The sequence below is a fragment of the Trachurus trachurus genome (genome assembly GCF_905171665.1).
Source record: "Trachurus trachurus genome assembly, chromosome: 10".
Classification (NCBI taxonomy): Eukaryota; Metazoa; Chordata; class Actinopteri; order Carangiformes; family Carangidae; genus Trachurus; species Trachurus trachurus.
Window position 1 is genome coordinate 14800071 of NC_139894.1, and position 19980 is coordinate 14820050.

Below are 19980 nucleotides of genomic sequence, written 5' to 3' on the forward strand. Positions count from 1 at the left end.
AATAATATACACACATAAAAATATAATATTAGCCTATATGAAGAACACATTCATACATTACAGGAACAAAAAACAAGTTAACAGGTCATCTGAGAAGTCCTCGTTCAGGCCATAATCTTTGAAAAGAATCTGAAATGGAGAAAAATGAAAAAGAGATTGTAATAATACATCAGTGGGATTTTGTATAACAGTAAACTGTTGCTGTGTATGAAAATAATGACCTGTATTTGGCTGATTTCGGGCCAGTGAACAGGTCCCCAATTGTGTGGTGCTGGAGGAACCTGGGAGTAGGTGGGCTACACCTTCGGATAGTTGAGATGGCTCATGTAGGACACCCCCAGGACAAGAGTGGCATCCAGGACGGTTTCTGCCTGGGTGAAAATGAAAAAACCCTCAGTCACTTCAGTTCAACATCAGTCATATTTGCCATGACGGCAGCAAACAGGAAACAGTACGACCTGTAAGTTTGGTTGTAAAATTAGTGAACAAACCTCAGGGGAAGTAGCAGCCTCCAAACACACGTCAAACTGCTGTCCAGCAACGCAGACGTCTTCCTCTTCGCCATAGCCCGCTCCTCTTCTTCCTTCTGCTCACGTGACTGTACGTGCGACCTGCAGTCCATCCATGCCTGCAGTGCGTCTGTCTGTAAAGCAAAAATAGCGTTTTACTATTTAATCTACAAGCATAAAAGACAACTTACATAAAGATAGTTTAATAGCTATTCTACAAACTTTGTAAGGTCTGTTATTTCTATTTAACAGGCCGTTGCTATGTATAACAAACTGTTGCCAGGGGCCACTCAGCCGTTACTATGGACTCATAGCAACAGCTGTTTATAACTGCTACATGCAGTTTTTCTTTCAGAGGCAATTTATAGATCAAAAAGATCGCTTTTTAATCACAATTTGTCTTAAATTATTCATTTCACCCATAAACAGCATTACAATAACCGAGTAGCCTAATGAATGAGCAGAGCAGGTTATCCCTCACTTAACTAGCAGTTAGCCGTTGGTTAGCCTACCGTTGCCGGCCATTAACTTAGGGTTCATATTAGAGACAATATGGAAGAAAATAAGCGAAAAGTAAACAGTACGACATGTAAATTTAGTTGTAAAATTAGTGAACAAACCTCAGGAGAAGTAGCTGTCTCCAAACAAACGTCAAACTGCTGTCCAGCAACTCGACGTCCTCTTCACCCCGCTCCTCCTCTTCGTTTTGACGGCTCAACGGCAGACTGCTCACGTCACCGCGCGTAAACGTGCCCTGCGTCACGTCTGTCAGGCGAGCTGACTTTACTGAACGAGTTTGACCCGTGACCTGTGCTGTGTCTGTCAGGCTGCATAACCTGTCTCACTTACTCAAATGATATTCATTTAGGCTAGCAGAAATAAATAGGATAAACTGGGTCAAAATTTCACATAGCTAATCACCATAGACACATTTTATTTCTCATTTTTGAGGCCATGTTTTTTTATTCTGTCAGATTTGGACTCAGCACCCCTCAATACCCCTAAAATGCCAAAACTTAGCACCTACTAAGCACTTAAAAAAAAAAAAAATTCTGCCATTGATTTACCATCAAAGTTGAGCTATACATTGAACCAGGAGAAAAATACAGATATGTAGCCTAGTTATTGTGCATCGTATCAAGTTGAAATCTAAATGCCAGTCCCCATTCACTTTCACCAGTGCAATAACACATGTGTTTATAATCAGAACACTTGTTGGTTTGAGGCGTTCTCAAGGTGTTAAAAAATAGAAAAGTCTTGGCTGAAACATAAAAAAAAACACCAGTGTTGAAGAAGAGAACACTTCTGTCCATAGATAAACACCTGGTGTTTAGGTCTTACACACCGGTGTTTAAGTTTTAAACGTGTCACATGTTCTACGGATTTACAGTGTACAATTAGGCTATACTTCTAAACATTGCAGACTTTTATTTAAATGCCCTCAAATGAGGCTTTACTGAAATGTGCAAAACTGCTAAACCTTTTGTTGTGTTGCCTAGAGACAGAAACGAAATTACATTTTTTTGTGCAGGCAAAAGGTTTTTTTCTTCTTCCCCATTTTCCTAATAACCTGCTTGGACACTGAGGCCAAAATGAGCATATTTTTCTGTTAGATCACACTTACTGTGTAATCATTTCATTAGGAATCAGTAGGAGTCTGTGTTTATACAGACCACTTTTACTTTGGTAACATTTTCAGTAGGCTAATTTTTTATGAGCATTTTGTGTTTCAGTGCTTTTACTTAAGTGAAGTGTCTGACTATTTCTACTAGTGCAGATGAGTTGATTGATATTATTCGTCACTACCAAAAACATTTGGACACCATGAGCCTCCAGCAGCTGGGGCCCAGGGGTGATGGGGCCTGCTCCTGTTTGACAGATAGATAGAGACATTTTGCGGATATAGAAGCTAAAATATTAACCAATCCACTGTCAAGTTTGTGTTATTATTGATGGCGTGTGAAGTGAAGGTTAAAGTGTGATGTGCGCTGCTGCTGTTGGATGCAGCGCAGAGAGAGAAAGTGGAGGGGTCCAACCAACGCGTCGCCATTTTTGTGGTTCATCCAGAAGCCCATCCTCCTCCTCCTCCTCCTCCTCCTCCTCCTCCTGTGGTGCATCTTCGCCGGGGAAACCGTCCGACTTTCATTCAGCTCAGTGGGAAAGCGACAGGCTGCGTGCGCGCTACGGAAAGATGGCCTCACCAAGGACAATAACTATCGTGGCCCTCTCTTTTGCTCTGGGATTGTTTTTCGTGTTCATGGGCACCATCAAGCTCACTCCGAGGCTCAGCAAAGATGCATACAGTGAAATGGTGAGTAGAAATCGCGAAACGATTAATAAGTGTGTGTGGGGGGTAAAGGCAAAGGCCATTGTTCTGTGTTGTGCTGCAGACGAGAAACGCTCTCAGGCTCGAATAATGTGTGGATATGTTGACCTAAATAGGGAAAGATACGGGAAATGAAACCCCTCAAACTGGCTTCCTCCTTTAATCTGCGCGTGTGAAAGCTGTTCCCCACTGTGGGTAATCCTGTATCAAAAAATGTTCAGATCCCCAGCATCGCCTTTAATAACAGTTAGCACACATGTTGGTACTATATGTATCAAGATAAACATCAAAGCATCTCGATACTATCATCGATTAATCATAATGGGCACATTAAACAATCCGAAATGTGCCTGCTAGTCGCTCATGAACGCTGAAACCGAGATGAATAATGAATGAATGAATGAATGGATGTAATTTTGTGAACGCATGCTATAATGTAGCTTAAAGGTGTAACACATCTGACGGATACCGTAAATAACAGGTTACAAGTTGCAGCCTATTTAATTATGTTGTAGTTGCTTTATAAGCTTCTCGTTATAAATATCAGGAGCAACTTCACAGCTGAGGAGCAATGGCGGCGCATTCGAGCAAATTCTCTGAGATGCACTTGATCCACTGATGATGAAATGTCCTGAGTGGAAGATGATGATGATGGTGATAGGATAGGTGGCATCATGCTAAATCCTCACTAACATAAGAGGACATTTTACAGAGTGTAGTAGCCTACACAGGTTGTGATGATGCTTCCTTGAGCCCCCACAACAGAGCATCATCTGTTGTGCAGCCATTGTGGTAAAATGGAGGCATGTTAATGTGGAGAGCACTTGGTGACCTTATGTTATGTTCATTAAATGGCCTCACTGAAAGACAGACATTGGTGGTGGGTTTTGCATGACCTTAGTGAGATATTGGAAGTATTATTATTGAATTATATTTTAAATGTGTGTACTTTTTCCTTTGCAGAAAAGGGCATATAAGAGCTACGCCAAGGCACTGCCAGGCCTGAAAAAGATCGGGATCAGCTCCGTCCTGCTCCGTAAGATCATCGGCTCTCTGGAGGTGGGCTGCGGCGTGGTGCTTACCCTCGTGCCGGGCAGGCCGAAGGACGTGGCCAACTTCTTGCTGCTGCTGGTCATGCTGGCCGTCCTCTTCTTCCACCAGCTAGTAGGAGACCCCCTGAAGCGCTACGCCCACGCTCTAGTCTTTGGTATTCTGCTCACCTGCCGATTGCTTATTGCCCGCCAGAGCGATGACCGGCCGGAGAGAGAGGACAGCAGAGAGGAACAGCACATGAATGACCAGGAAAAGAACAAGGTCAAGCAGTCTTAAAAATCCTCTCCACTTTGGTCCAAGCCATGACAAAGGGAACCTGGTGCGCCTCTATGGATTGTAGTTGTTGAAATTTTGAAGGAAACAGTCACTTCCAGAAATAAAAAGCCCTCACACGTCCCTGTCCCATCCGGCGGGATGACTGATTCCTCTCACCTTCTCCTCTGCACTCTTAATGTGAAACTGAGAACTCCTGATCCGTACATCCTCAACATAACCGTGGACAGTCGTACCTGTGGAAACTGATGAGCCCAGCTCATTGTCACAATAGTCGGCCCATTTTCCCCTATTTATTTCAATCCTGCTGTGTTTGTGTTTTTGTTTTAACTTGAGTGTGAATTTCAATTATGTTACATGTTGATTTGAGAATGCTATTTTTCATGAAGGAATCTTTGTAGCTTGTTTTTCTAATTTGTTTTTATACTTGTAGGTATGAGAGACTGATAATTTATGAATTTCCGTAGTTCAAGCATGTTTCATTTGGTCAAGACAATAGAACATCAACTAAAAAGAAAGATATTTTATACGAATCACACATGAACTATATGATTACATATCCACATCTAATTTTGGTGCAGAGCAACCAGAATGCTATTTTAGAAAGAAAGGATACATAAATCTTGGTTTCAGTTTTTATTTCAGTAGATTTGAGCAAAAGTGCGCATGAAATCCTTACTCCTGAAGTAAAATAAGCTGATCTGCTTATTCCTCCTTTGAGTTCAGTTAAATCACAGTGAAGTTAAGCTGCGAAGGACAGCAAGTGCTGCCTCAGGTATCTGCTGCTAGCTTGCACAGCGGAACATAATCAAATCAATGAGGTCTTTTTGCTTGTTAAAAATGGGATTTTACCTTTTGTAATTCACAGTTGTAGTCTTAAACCTTTTCAGTCTCTCTCAATGTTTTTTGCTGATCCAGTTGGTTTTATTTTGTCTCTCTAAATATATGAAAATCATTCCTTTTTACAGTTTTCCTTTGGGGATGAAAACTTAGTTGAAAATGCTGTCAGTTTTGAGATTTCACAATATTTCTGTAAATGATAAACTTAAAATAAAGAAATTGAGGTAAGACTGACTAAATATTGTTTGTTCACTTCCACTCTTACATTTCAATCAATCACATATAACTAAACCATCCTTAAATTTGCAATTGTATTGCTTTGTTAGAAGATTCTTGTGTTGTAATCTTGCTATACAATGTCTCTGGGTCCTTATTTCCTTCCTATTAGCAATATGACTGCACATGATCACAGGGTTTCCTGTCCCTTGTGCTTTTCTTGCCTTATGATGGATTTCATATTAATTGGTTTTGTGAACAAGTAACAGAAGTTGTATTATGACATTAGTGAGCATTGGAGGAATTAAATCTGGTTGGTGCAAATATACTTATTTTATTTTATTTATTTAAGATAATTTCTGATGGCCTCAATATAACCCCACATCGACAGAAAAGAACCATGACACGTCTAGTGTAAGGGACAAAAGCATAACTGAGAAACAAGGGTCTTTCTGTTATGTCTTGGGCCTGCATGACAAAACGGGAGCATGGAAACTGGACTGAGGGTCAGTAACATGTTACAGTTTAGGGGAGTGATCGGGGTCAGAAGAACCTACCTAATACTAAGGATTAATTGTGATTGTAGTATTTGCAGAACAGCTGCAGCAATTTGAGGCAACAAGTACATTTTCAGACCATCTGTTTCAGTAGGGTTTGTGTAGGCTTTTTTTTAATTTCCTGTGATAGTAGCCTACAGTAAGGAGGCTATTTAGTTTGTGAGTTTTGGATTATTAGTCAACCATTTGAACATGGCTTTTTCACAAAATCATAAAGCAGTTACCGGTACTTGAGAAAAAAAGACAATTTGACTAATTTTTGATGAAAAAACATTTAACAAATTCTAAACTAATTTATTAGAGACTGTATCCAGCCATACAAAATAATTTGCAGAAGACTGTAAACAGAGCGAGAGCTGTTGATAGTGAGGTCTGTGGTTGAATACAGAGTGACAGTGGCGCTCAACATTTTAAGACAGTCATATTTCAGTTCAACCACAACACCACAAACAGCATTCCCATCAAATGGAGTGATGCTACCAAGAATTGTCATCATTGACTGAGAAAGGCTACTTGTTGAATGTGTAAAAACAGAAAATAGTGAAAAGCATTCATCATGTAGGAGCCCACGTTAAAAACTCAATAATTTAGGTTAATAATAGGCTACCAGCAAAAGCAGGACATTTCGAGCTGATATTATGTAATGTCTGGTATTCAGTCTAAAAAAAGTCACTTAGGCTAACTGAGAGGTAGGCTACAACATTTAAAATGGCTTATGCTAGTTGCTTTTAGTCTTTTTTTATTTTTATTTTTTACATTTGACATGTAGGCTAAAGTGAAGTACTGTATGTAGATTTCTATATCAAATTTTCATGTTGTTATTGATGAGTAGGCTACTTACCGTCTGTCGACTTCCAGCAGTGGCGTCGTCCTGCACAAAAATATAAAAATTTGTCCCCCCCCCCCCAAAAAAAACAAAAAAAAATGACGTCAACGGTTGTAGGCAGGTTGTAGGCAAGACGGACTACAACCATGGATGTATTGACTACAACTCCCGCTCAGCAACTAAAAACGGATGGACTGTACTGCGCAGGCGCAGAGTAAACGGTCGCGCGGAGAATTTAAGTTTTGTTTGAATGGCTGAAGTCGCCAGGGTCGGGGCCCTGTGTTTCTAAAGCAATGTAGAAATGGCAGCATCGTTAAATTTGTCGGCGTCGTCGGATGCGGATCCGTCTTCGGTCGCCGACCAAAGCGTGTCGAGCCGGAGCAGCAACAGAAGTCTGAGGGTGGCCGAGAAAGAGAGGAGGAAGAACGAGGCGGAGGACCCGTTTGTTCTGGCCCTGAAGTACTTCTCTGACGGTAGGTGGTGGCCGGACAAACACCCGGACAGGCGGCGGCGCTGGTGTTGCCAACGGTGATAACTGCCCGGTTTGTTTTACGTTACGAAAGGAGAAGATCGGATAAATAACACAGTAAACACGAGACTGTACGCCAGTAATCTCAGTTTACACCACTTTCTCACGAGTTTTTAGGTTGAAACTTTTAAATATTTGGTAGCTAATGGTTGCTGCTGTGGTACTTTCTCAGCTTGTCCCCTTTGATTACAGACAGCTGAGGTGAAACCAGTAACATTAGCTGCAAACGGAAAATATACTACTAGATGGACAGATAGATCGATATACTTTATTAAAGACATAGGCTATCGATAAACCCAAATCGAGGTCCATAGCACCATAAGAGTTAAACACATACAGGATAGAAACATCAGTATTAAACATTAAAAATACTGCTTCTCATATGTGGTGATTTGGGTTTTTCTTTGTCACAGATAGTAAACTAAACTTATTATATGTGAATTAAGGACTGCCAGCCAGACGAAACAAAACTGGGGGGTTTAATTAGAAGAAAGCTGTTTAAACTTGTTGTTTTTATGGATTTAATCGTTTACCATCTGAACTTCCCCATGTGTTTTGGCCAGGATGCAGGAGTTTATCAGACAGAAGAACAAAATCAACGCATTGTTTTTGACAGAATTGCCTTGTCTCTTGCTATTGCTGTGAATCTGCAGTCTGTCATACCAACTCATCCAGTTTCCCATTGTGACATTGCCCTATCCTCTCTCTCTAGTTGAAGCAGGTACTCCTGTGGTCGGAAACGATGAGATCGAGAACAACCTGGTGCTGGTGGAGAGGGTGGCCTACAACAGAGGACTGTCTCCAGAGGCCATCTCTATTATGCTGGAGTTTGCCATGAGCCTCCGCATGGGTAAGGCAATCACTTAGCACTTAGCAGCACCAGTGTATTGAGTATAACTGTAATTGTTAAATGTATTGCAGAAGTAATGGACCTGTCTGTGTAGGCCACTCGTATGACGAATGCTGGATCCTAACATCATTCATGTTTTAGATATGGTCTCATGTCTTATCTGTGTGGTGTGATGACATATTTTTCACACAGTGGCACAAAGACTCTTTCATTCTTCTTTAAAGTGTAGAATGTGTGTGTTAATGTATTGGACAGGCTTCATATTTTCCAGTCACAACTTGGTCCGTTGCTTCCTGCCGCTGATGTTTTTTTTTTCTGCGAACTTCTCTGTGCAGGGACTAGTCCGTGTGTTCGGGTGCTGAAGTGTCTGATTCCTGCCACTGTGGTGCCACAGGAGGCTGTAGTTCGTGCGATGGCTTGGCTGGGTGTTGGCAAAATACCCATTGGCACTCAAGTAAGTGCAAATAATTTTGTTTGCACTTATACATATTCAAGCTCTGGATATTCATGTTCTGCTGCAAATAAAAAGCTTAATTTTACCTTTGCTCTGATAAATTGGTGTAATGTAATATTTGAGATGGAGTGTTTGTTTACCTGCCTCAGACTCTGTATTGTGTCATTGCTAAGATAGAGTCATAGTTAATCCATGTGTTCTTTTGCATGTGCATTATTCAGGTTATTTTCATAAAGTGGGTGTTGACCGTATTTGACATGATCGATGCAAAGGACCAACTGCGAGCTGTCTATGGCTTCATCTTCAGCTTTGTCACAGAGGAAAATCTGGTATGTTGTGTACTGATGATCTTTAGTATTATTGTAATAAGCTGTGTAGAAAAAATATGATGAAAGCAAAGCAAATAAAATTTGCTCAATATACTATTCAACTATTCATTGTTGCTTGTTTCGAGTAACACATTTAAGGCTCTCTAAGGTTATTTGTCATCTAAATTACATTTGTATCTATATGCCAGAGCTTTTAAAATGAGTGTCTAATGGGAAAGGCCTCCTTGTTTATGGAAGCTGTGCCTTGACACAGATTTGGTCTGATAAATAAAAGTTAATTTCTGCCTGGCTGGAAAGACGGATAATGGGTTTATGTAATTTGGACCTGTAATTGATACATAACAAATGATGTTTGTGTTGTTGTATTGTGCTGCAGTTAATCTATTTAGGAGCAGTGCCTCACAACCAGGGCCCTACTTCTAGAAACAGTGTTGTCTATGCTACTTAAAGTGAAAATCTCCCCAAACTGAAACTGGAAGTGGTCTGATGAATTCAGAGCTTTAATCTGTGTGTGTAGTAGTGTGTATAATGACATGACCTCTCCACTACAATGTGATGTGGGATCCACTGAACAACAGCTGAGATTTGATGTCTGTATATTTTGTCACATTTTTTCAGTGTCCTTTCATCTGCCATCTGTTGTACCTTTTGACCATACAACAAAGTGGTAAGTTAAACATTTTCACACCTGATCCGCAATTCTCCTGCTGTGTCCGCTATTTTCTCTAGTTTGCTCCCCTTTCTAGTAGTCCCACCACGTATGACTTTTATTGACTACTTCATTCATCTTCTCATTATAGTGCGAGTCAACCGAGTCAGGAAGCTGCTGGAACTACAGTCCAAACTGGTAAACACCCTGCTGGTTTGATTTCTTCTAGTGTTATTCATCAAAACTAAACACATTACTTCCTTGTTGATTTTGAAAGTCTGTTTAATGAAAAATTGCACAGTGTGTTTTTTTTGTTTGTGTTTCTACAAACAGTTACCACTTCCACGTTGTTGGTTTTTGTCAGTTTTTGGCATTATCAGTAAACATCAGTTAAAGTGAGGATGTCAAGTACAAGATTGTCTTGTCTCTCCACAGGGAAGGCAGCCGTTCCTTCTGCACCTGCTGTCGCTTTACAAAGTGTTTTGCCCAGAACTTGTGACTCTCTCCGTTCCATCACGAATGAGGGTTTGTACCCAGACTCTGCAGTTGTTGTATGCTTGTTCTGCTGGTTGACTATTGTGACCATCATCAAGTAAAATTGTCTGTTTTCCGGTTTCCTACAGAGTGGGTTTAAGAACCACATTTCCCCCTGGAAGTCGGCATTGAATGCTGTCCAGAAAAGGAACGGTCCTCCGGTTGCCCCAGGCATCAATCTGCCCATCACAATTAAAGATAAGGCCAGCTCTAGGAAAAGGGTATGTGTGTACGGTATATTTATGTGTTAGAGTGGACAGCTTACTGTGTTTGCAATCATTCCAGCTCCTTTGCCGCCCTGCCATCCACCTGTGGGTGCTGTGGCTTTGTTGCAGGGCTTATCATCACTCTCTGCTTGCTAATTGAGTGAAATACCAAAGAGAAATGGCCAGAAGACGATGCCAAGTGTAGATCTGCAACTAATATTCATGACTGATTAATCTGCTGATTGCGTATTTTCTTTATTTATCTAAATCCTTAAGATATTCAATTCATGTGCAAATCAGAAAATATGATTCAACCAAAACCATTAATTGATTAAATAGACAGTTGCCAATTATAGTCTTTTGTTGATATATTCATTGATTAATCAATGAATGTTCCATCTTTAGCCAAGTACCAGATTTGATGTATTGATTAGTTATGAAATTCATCTGAAAATAATTGATTTATTTTTAAGCAGAAATGACACAAATGTGTTGGTCCCAGCTCCTTAAATGTGATAATTTCCTGGTTTTCCCTGTGTTGTCATGGTAAATCAAATATCTTTGAATTTTGAACTGTTGATCCAATTCAGCATTGTGAGGCTGCATCACACACAATTTTCAAATATTGCGCAAAAAATCATTGAAACACTAGTAGTTATAGGCCTGTTGTGCAGTATTTATACAGTTCCTCTTAATTTAAGCTTTTTAATTTGAGAAAACAAAGTTGTGTACACTCGTCTTAATTTGTTAACCATTGCCCTGTGCTTTATTTTTCAGAAACACTGCCACCTTGAATTGCCAGTTTTGAGTTCTCTGGTCAATAAAGATGCTCAGACTGAGCTGTCCTCCAGTGGAAAGGTGGTCCCCCTTGTGCAGCTCCGCTCCTTGACTCAGCTCCTGGAAAACATGCACCGTATAGAGGTAATACCTCCCAGAAAAACATCTGAGACCGACATCCACAGGCCTCCGACACAGGGGTCCTCCCTGCCCTTTTACTGCCATACTTCTCAGTCTTTCACTCTTTCTACTCTCTCATCTTCCCCAGCTTCTACAGTTCAGTCTCAGAGCCCCAGCGCACCTGGACGGGGTACAGATAGAATATAATTTAAGCATTAAGTATGAGGCTCATTCATTATTGAAGCAGCAGAATAAAATGTATGCCAATTTATCCGTGTGATTGGGCGGCGTAGCTCGTCTGTTTAAAGTGTGATACATCCTCACAACCACTGGGTGGTGCTGTGCCACTGTTATAATTCTTATGTGTACATACCGCATGTATTGCGCCACTAACGACTCTGTCCTAGAGAAACCACAGCAGCGGTGGCCTGGGGCTGTAATTAGTTTATTAGATTAGAGCATAAACCAGTTTCACAAGCACCTTACTGTGATTTGTTTTTTAAACCGTCTGTTGCTCTCTTTGCAGATATCATCAGTGCTTTAATCTCTCCTATATGAACAATGAAAGCAGAAAAAAAAAAAAAAGAAGATGAGATATATCTGAGTAATGCATTGGTTACAAAGCAAATGGTCACTTAAAGAGCTCTCTCCATAAATGTCTATTGCCCTGCAGATTCAGTGACCTGATAAAATAATATAAGTCATTTTAAACGGCTTGCAGACTTTTATGCGTCATGCTACATAAATTCACCTCTTTCATTGCCCACAAAACCAACATGAGCAATAAAGATTTTGGACGGCATCAACTACATTTATGGCCAAGAAAGCTGTACTTTGCCATGTGTTAGGAAAGACGTCGCAGTACAATCACGCTCATAAAACTATTCAACAAAGGCATCGTCAGTGTCCCTCAACTCCTGCACTCTCCCTCAACTCCCACACTCTCGTTGTCAAAGGCAGATTGGTTCCTTCTCGGTTTAATAATACAGTTGCTCCATAATTATTCAAGAACTGAGCTGTGTCCATTCTCAGTCTGTTTTTGTCCCACTTTGATTTATTTATTATACTGACACTGTGTCTATATTGAGAGGCAGCTGTTCATGCACAATGAAGGCTTTATAAACTACAGAGAGGGATGGAAGATATGTCCCAATGCTGACATTGTGGAGATTACCAGATACTGATGAATTGGCTCAGTATCAGACTGGTTGCCCACTCAGAGAAAAGAAGGAAATGAGAAATAGACAATTCAGCCTCTTTAGCAGGGAAACGGATTTATCTGGGACGGATTTAAGTCAATCATGCTCTCAGATCAGCTTTTTGTGTCTTTTAACAATGTGATGTTTGACTTTGTTATCAAAGTTATATGGTAATTTCTTTTTATATTTTTCAGTACTCTCACTCTGTGCTGTCTGTTATAGCTATTTGATTATTGTAGCATCTCAATCACACCACTCATGTGTTTCCTGTTTCTTAATTTTACCTCCACCAGCTGCCTGCTCAGATGGGCTCTCTGCTGGGCTCCAGTCTGGCACTGCAGTACCTTGACTGTGTACAGGATGAGTCTGCCCTCCTACGCCTCAACTTCTGGCTCGGCTATGCGCTCCACGAAGGTAAGTGCGTCTTTGTTTGTGTTTATGTGTGTAGGGGGAGTGATAGTCTGTGACACCTCCTATCATCTAAACTTACATCTAAAGCAAAGCTGACCTTGAGTTGAACCACTACATGTTACTTTGTTGGCATATCAAAGGGGTTCTTTCAGAGAAGGGTTTTAAAAGACTGGGAGGGGAGGTCTTACTGTATGAAGATGCAGCCTGTCTGAAATCTTCTCTCTTTTTATTCCCTCGACTTTTTCACTCACTAAATACCTTTTTTGCTCTTTCTGTTAAGAATTTTTGTTCTGCGGCGATGAAGGAGGCTCCCAGACTTCAGAGGAAGCTCTGCAGTTTTTGGACAGGTTGCTGGCCTCACAGCACTTCCTCCAGGTGAGCCTCAGCTCTCAGGCCTTGATGACTATTTTCTCTAGTGCTTCACACCCATCATCACTCATTATCTCTGCACCCACATGATTGGCTGGCAGCCCTATGATATAACAGCGTTTTTTTTTTTTTTTATTTTGCCACACTTTGCCACCAGGAATCATTTTCCAGCTCAGAGGCTTTCCTCTACAAGTTCCTCAGTTTGTGGGACGGCTCCTTGTTCCGCCCACAGATCCTCAGCCTGCTCAGCGACATCCCTGTTGTCCCCAGTTCCCGTGAGTTTTGTCACTGACCATCTCTTCCTCCCTATCCATTGTGTCTATTTCTGTAACCCATACACACACTGCCCCCCCCCCCCCCCCCCCCCCCCCCCCCCCCCCCCCCAACCAAGCCTTGACTTGAATAAAATCGCAGCCATGTTCCCATGTGAACAGGGTCTGTCACATTGTGCCGTCATCTACTAGGAGTTGTGATTGTGGCGCTGTAACACTCAGTCTGCTTCCTCCTTAGAAATTGGACGACTTCTGTTTGAGCCCCTCATGCAGCTCTTCTTCACATCCTCGCTCTTTTTCAAGGTGGGTTTCTTCTCGATGCACAAATAAAATGAGTTTTCTCCTGCTACTGTACTTAACTTACACACCTTCTGCTATAGTGTAATAGAAGGGATGCACTAGAGTATTCATGCATCACATGCATCACATGTCCTGATCAGTTTAATGTTTAAACTCCTTAGTGACTCCTCTCCTTGTTATCTGTGTGTGTACAGTGCGGACTGATGGAGTGCCTACGCAATATGCTGTTGAAGTGGCTGACCTGGCACTCGGTGTATGCTCTAGAGGACGACTTGGACATCAGCCTCAACAGCCACACCTCCATGTGAGTCTCACAGCCACTTTCTGCTACTTGTTTATGCCCAGAGCATAAACAAGCAATAGACCTGAAACACTTTGTGAATTTACTTAAGAGCATAAGGGTTATGGCTCTTTAAGCTTCTACTTTCAAGCCAAAAAAGTCTTCTCACACCTCACTTCTTCCAGTTTAATAAATATCTTGAGGTGTTGGCTCCGTTTTACTCACCGTGGGTTAGTGTGATGAAAACGAATCCTATTACAACTGTCTCGGTTGACATTTTAGTTTAAATTAATAATTCTATTAATTTTCAGTAACAGCTTTCTTGACTGAAACCTGACGTTGGTCTGTGCAGTAACGTTATTCTGTTTAATTTAAGCCAATGTTATCCAGCAGCTGAGGTCCGTATTGACTTGTTGTGTTTTGCACTCATTTATTTATCACATCTTTTAACTGATTTATTTTCCTTTGGAGACACAAACAGTCCTAATATCCAGCTGAATGATTTTCCTAGTTAAGAGGTGGAGTCTGTGTCAGTTATCATTAAATACCTGGGCTTGACCCACAATAAATGATCCAGTAAGTGGAGGGATCCATTTTTATTCACTGCCATTTGCAAACTTAGCTCTGATACTTGAAAAATAAAGTCGAAGTAGAAGTTATCGATTGTGTGCTTGTTTTCTCTTTCTCACATCAGTCTTCCAAAGTTTGTCCTTTGTAATGTAGCGAGCTGCCACTTTGACTGATTTGGGCGTTTTTCCTCTTATCAGAGACTCTTAAATCACAGACTGTGACTCCGTGGGCAAATCAGATGACTGGTGTTACAGCTTCATCACTTAAGTGTCTGTCCATCCTTTAGAGTGTGTTTCTGACTCTCTGCTCTGCCCTCTGTCCCAGAAACATCACTCTGTCCGGATTTAAGGATTCAGTGATGGAGCTGGTTCACTTTGTAGGACGGCTGGCCTCTGTAGGCCTCCAGCTCGAAGGCTCTCACTCCCTCCTCCTCAGCTTCATCCTGGACTTCTACGAGACGGTGAGTGAGCCGACCCCCCACACTTGAACATGTATTTTACTTATTTTTCTTGACTTCAGTATTTGACCTTCGCTGTGCAGAATGATGTATACATACTGTATAGACTGTGACAGTAGACGGATGGTTTCACATCTGTCTGTCGATGGGGGAAAGATTCTCTGTGGGAAACTTGAATCTTAAAGAGTCTGAGATGCTTAGATATGAACATGAGTCTCTTCAGTGGAAGAGGAGACATCTTGTGTCTAGTTCAAATGAAATACATTTTCATTGCTCATAGATGCTCACATTTGAACGAAGGAGAAGGAGGTGATGTGATTTCAGGATTTTTTTTGCTATGGTAATTTACATTTTTTGTGGAAAAACCGTATCAGAGACATTATTACTCAAAGAGGATTATTTTTAATGTCTTAAAAACATGTCTGGAAGGGGTCTTTAACCATGCAAGGACCTCTCTAAGATTAAAAATCTCTTTTTTAGGGGTTTCCTCATCAAGTTATCGGTAATAGCAGCACACATAACACATACATTTTACAAATCATATAAGACAGACTTGGAAATTAAGGGATGAGGATGAAATGTAAGACCATAAATGTAAGATTAATGAAATACAGCAATAAATAGTGAATACCACAGTGACGTATAGAAACACAGACACATAGTGGATTCCAAATTTTTAAAGGAATAGTTCAACATTTTGGCAAATTGGCCCATTGCCATAATCCCTATAGTCATACCAGTAGGTTCATTACCTTTAATTGTCAGTGTAAACTATTTTTAGAACAGCGAAGCAGAGATTTACCTCGAAAATAACTCTGTCTCGTAATGTTCCGTTATTATCTCATAGCGTGGTGAATGTGCAGGTCACAACTTGTCCACCAGAGCGTTTTGGAGTTGTTGGATTGTGTATTTGATGAGTTTGATGAGGGAAACCAAGAAATCCCAATAGCCTCCGTAGCGTAACTCTGAGCAGCTCGCGGCTCTGCTCCGCCGTTCTAAAAATAGCTTGCACTGACAATTAAAGGTAACGAACCTACTGCTATGACTATAGGGATTATGGCAATGGGCCAATTTGCCAAAATGTTGAACTATCCCTTTGACAATAAATGCGTAAAATTAAGACGGATCCATCTGTATGATATTCCAACTAAACAGTCAGACTGTTTGCCTCCAACTGAGATTTAAAAAAAATAATACACTTATTCCCCTTTGCTGCGTGGAGTTAGATGAGAAAACTGATACCTCCGTCATATCTGTACACTTAATGTCAGCGGCCAGCTCACCTGGCTAAGCTTATAGGCTGTTAAAGGGGGAGGAACGGTGAGCCGCCTCCTTCTGAGGGACCACCAGCACCTCCAACACTCACTGATTAACACAAAACTGAAATGTAAAAATGTCAGTTCACCGTTTTACACGAGGATTATGTGCTCAACTATTTCTTTGCCAAGACCAGTAACTTCTTCTGGTTGCTTGGCAACTTCTCATAAAGTTTTATCTCGGGAGCATCAGGAGGAGCGTGTAAAAGGCTCTTTTTCCCTTGCTCGCTACACACCTTAACAACAGAAAAGACTTGCTACAAAGCATAAACAGCAGCTCCCAGATGCATTTGGCATAAAAAATTGGATAAAGAAAATAAGATACCAAGAATAGCTGCACAGATGAGCATGTACCAACTTATCAAAGCAGAGTCGTAATAACAAGCTTCATTAGAGAGATCTGCTCCATGTTAGTATCTATCTACTTTTCACTCTTTACTCTCTGTGGCTGTTAAATGTATATTTCTCCGTCTCCCAGGTGTGCGACACGTTTCTGAAGTATGGGCTCCCCCTCGTGGTGATGCCCCCACCTGGAGTCTTCTACCCAGCCCTGTTTTCCCCTGACCCCGTCTGCGTGGACCGACTGGCCTTCATCATGTATCGGTGAATACTCAGCGTTGCGGCCTGCCATAAGAGTATCTCGATGCATACGTTAGCTACACCCTTGATGTAATATGTCAGATGCTTATTCATATTTGATGACATAACAGAACTGGAATCAAATGGCTTCATTGCACTTACATGCTGATTTATTATTTATGATAATGAGCGGCTAAGAGGCAATACACTTAAGCTCTCTTCCCCTCTTTATGTAAAAACTTGAGTCATTTATGTCTCTGGGCTTTAATAACACAAATCCTTACAGTGTCGGCTAATTGACTACACCCCAGGGTTATGAAATAATTTTTACCAAAGTGCAAAAATGCCACGGCAAAAGAAAATTGGGAGGTAATAGCATATTTCTTGACCGCCCATAGAGAACAAACTGTTATGCAGAAATTTTGGATCACAGAGGTCGCTGGGTCGTAACTGCTGCTTTTCTGTTCAGGTACAAGGTGAACTTGACATCAGCCAAGAGTCAGGAGAAAGTCACAGAGGTAATAACAAGCCACTTTACCCGTGCCATACATGTCTGTGAATGAGACCATGCTGTGTTTGAATCAAAGATGCTGCAAGAATACATTTTAGTCCACTGCATTAAGCATTTGACAATGTGGGGGAAAAAACGTCAAAACCTGCTTCTGACCAGAGAAGAAGAGATCTAGATCTACATTTTGAATGCATTTCCTCTTATTACATTAAGGTTTGTAGATGCTGCCGTCCCCTACTATTGCCTGTTGTTTCTGCACCTTTTTGATTCACTTTTGTAGCTCTTAAGTTCACATCTCTCGGTCCAGTCATCCGCCTCATTTTAATACGCTCTCAGACTTGAAGTTGTTGATTTTAATACAGCTGCCACCGCAAGCTTTGAATTTACAAGTACATATCAGGCAGCCAGTGCGCTCCCCTGAAAATGTCAGTGGCACTTTTTATTAAGAGAAATGGACTTGGTAAATAGCATGCAAATTAATCAGCAGAGCAAAGTCAGATGTGAAATGATCTGAAGGTGTGGGGGAGAGATTTAGTTCAACCCTGTCTTTTCTTTCTCCACTTCCTTCCATTTCTTGATTCTACCTATGTTGCTTTCCTTTGCAGGCCTTTCACATCAGTCGCCAGACTTTCCGGGAGTTCAACCACTACGTGGTCGTCATGGTCAACTGTCTGTGGAACTCCAAAATGTTTCATCCAGGTATGGGTGAACAGGTGGACGAGGAGCTGCTCGTCAAGAGCAACGTGCCACAGTACTGGACAAGTTTTGACCTTGTCCACCACCCTGCTTTCATGAGCTACGCTGTCGAGTTTCACCAGCAGGTGAGTGCAAAACATCTTGTGACTGTGATTGAAATGCTTTGTCTGTGTACTTTTGTAGAAAACCCACCCCAAGGCCTGTGCTTATTGTGTGTAACTCTTGATTTATCAGCAAGCAGCCAGTTTGTACAGTTTGGTTAATAGACTTACAGCCAAGACAAGGAGACAAATGTGGTATTAATGTATCTTTCATAGAAGATACATTAATACAGAAAGACATTTTATTATTAATGGGAGCTGCATGAGACGCGGTTTTCTTCATGTTTAATAATACAAGCACCTTCTTTTGGTTCGGTCGAGCTGCAACATCCAGCAGTGATCTTTTGAGATTTAACAGGGTTGGCTGACGATGAATATTAATGTCCTGTCTTTATCAGTGTTGGCCAGGGGAGAAGGACATGGACCTCAATTCCATAAAGGTACGAGGGGTCTCCTTTTCATTTCTGCATTTATAATAAACTTCACATGTATTTGGCTGTACATCAGTCATATTTCAAAGATGATCAGACATTTATTTGATCACCCAGCTCCTTGTATTTCCTCAACCTGACTGTGTGTCTTTGTGTGTGTGTGTGTGTTACAGCAAACCAAGCCATGGAGCTGGTACCTGGAATACCTGCACAGCCAGGGATACAACGGACTTAAACTGTTTGTACCGACCCCGTAGCCAGAGGAGACTTCAAGGATGAGCATCTCACTTCCGCAGGCGGGCCTTTTTTCCCCTTCCTCCTTGTTATTAATTTAATAAAACATCATCAATATTTGTATTTCATCTCAACAATACTGCTTGGATGGAAGTCAGGGAGATTCTGATGTTTTTTTTTTTTCATTTAAACGTTGAGAGAGGCTCCTGCACCTGTTGCATTGCGATCCTTTTTCAAGATTCGCAATATATTTTTAATGTTGTTTAAACAATTTATTCATGCGGTGGAACTGCAACTCAGCCAAAACTTACAGCTGGGTCGACATGTTTATTCATAATAGATTTCCCACGTAGTAAATCACATGTGGACAGCAGCATGATGTTATATCAACAAAACAAAACCATATGACAGTAAAAAAAAAGGCCTATTTAGGATGATACAAACACAAAGTTGTAACTCACAACAAAGCCGATCTGTAATTGCCGTCGCTGGTCCAAAAGTGAATTTGAAATGTATTTTCATGCTCGAGAGGCTGTGTGAATCCAGTCCAGACCTTCCTGTCACAACAGATCAATAGGCCGAAACACAGGTTACTGTCGGTGACGGGGACTGGGAGCGCGCGGGGGGGTCGGTGGGGGTGTAACAAGACGTCGGAACCTCTAGCTCTCGCAGCTATGAATGAGAACGACGTCTCTGTGTGGAAACCCTGCAGCTCTGTGTTACCTGCAGCCACATCAATCAAAAGTGAACGGTGGAAAACTTTCCTGAAAGACCTCACACCTTCAGTGGATGCTCTAATTTGTTAAGAAGTCTCATTTTTTGGTTCCAAATTGAAAATAAAATACATTTTTTGGAGGCGGAGGGATCGAAAGAGGGCGGACAGTGCACCCCGATATCCCCCATGATCCTCGGCGGTGGGCCCGGTTTGTTGAAAGCAGCTAACAGGCGGCGGGCTGAACTCACAGCAGAGGTAGATGTTCAGCTCAGTGGAGAGGAAAAACAAACCACTTGCAACTTACTAATTTTTTAAAGGACTTCATATTTACAAGCCATGAGACGCTCTTGTACATATTTAATCTCTTCTTCTCTTCCAAGTCGGCCACTTTGCAAGTGATCCGATTATGTTTTTATGTACATAGATTAATCTGTTTGTGTGTGTTTTTTTTCCTACTCATAGTCTTATCCATTCAGTGACACTGCTTTGCC

At 41.3% G+C, this 19980-nt stretch overlaps 2 protein-coding genes across 2 annotated transcripts; both read left to right on the forward strand.

Annotated features, from left to right (window-relative positions):
- Nucleotides 1-2677: 2677 nt before the first annotated feature.
- Nucleotides 2678-4436, forward strand: tmem35 (transmembrane protein 35). Its single transcript, XM_083980606.1, has 2 exons — nt 2678-2820; nt 3799-4436. The coding sequence occupies exons 1-2, from the start codon at nt 2701-2703 to the stop codon at nt 4162-4164; spliced, it is 486 nt and encodes a 161-aa protein (XP_083836732.1). The 5' UTR covers nt 2678-2700; the 3' UTR covers nt 4165-4436.
- A 2465-nt stretch (nt 4437-6901) lies between these two features.
- On the forward strand, nt 6902-18830 carry cenpi (centromere protein I; the record flags this gene model as incomplete). Its single annotated transcript, XM_083980219.1, has 20 exons — nt 6902-7073; nt 7842-7979; nt 8315-8433; nt 8655-8762; nt 9381-9429; nt 9563-9609; nt 9847-9936; nt 10035-10166; nt 10929-11072; nt 12541-12661; nt 12939-13033; nt 13185-13302; nt 13538-13602; nt 13794-13903; nt 14774-14909; nt 16701-16825; nt 17271-17319; nt 17918-18133; nt 18508-18549; nt 18714-18830. The coding sequence occupies 20 exons, from the start codon at nt 6902-6904 to the stop codon at nt 18795-18797; spliced, it is 2160 nt and encodes a 719-aa protein (XP_083836345.1). The 3' UTR covers nt 18798-18830.
- Nucleotides 18831-19980: the final 1150 nt, after the last annotated feature.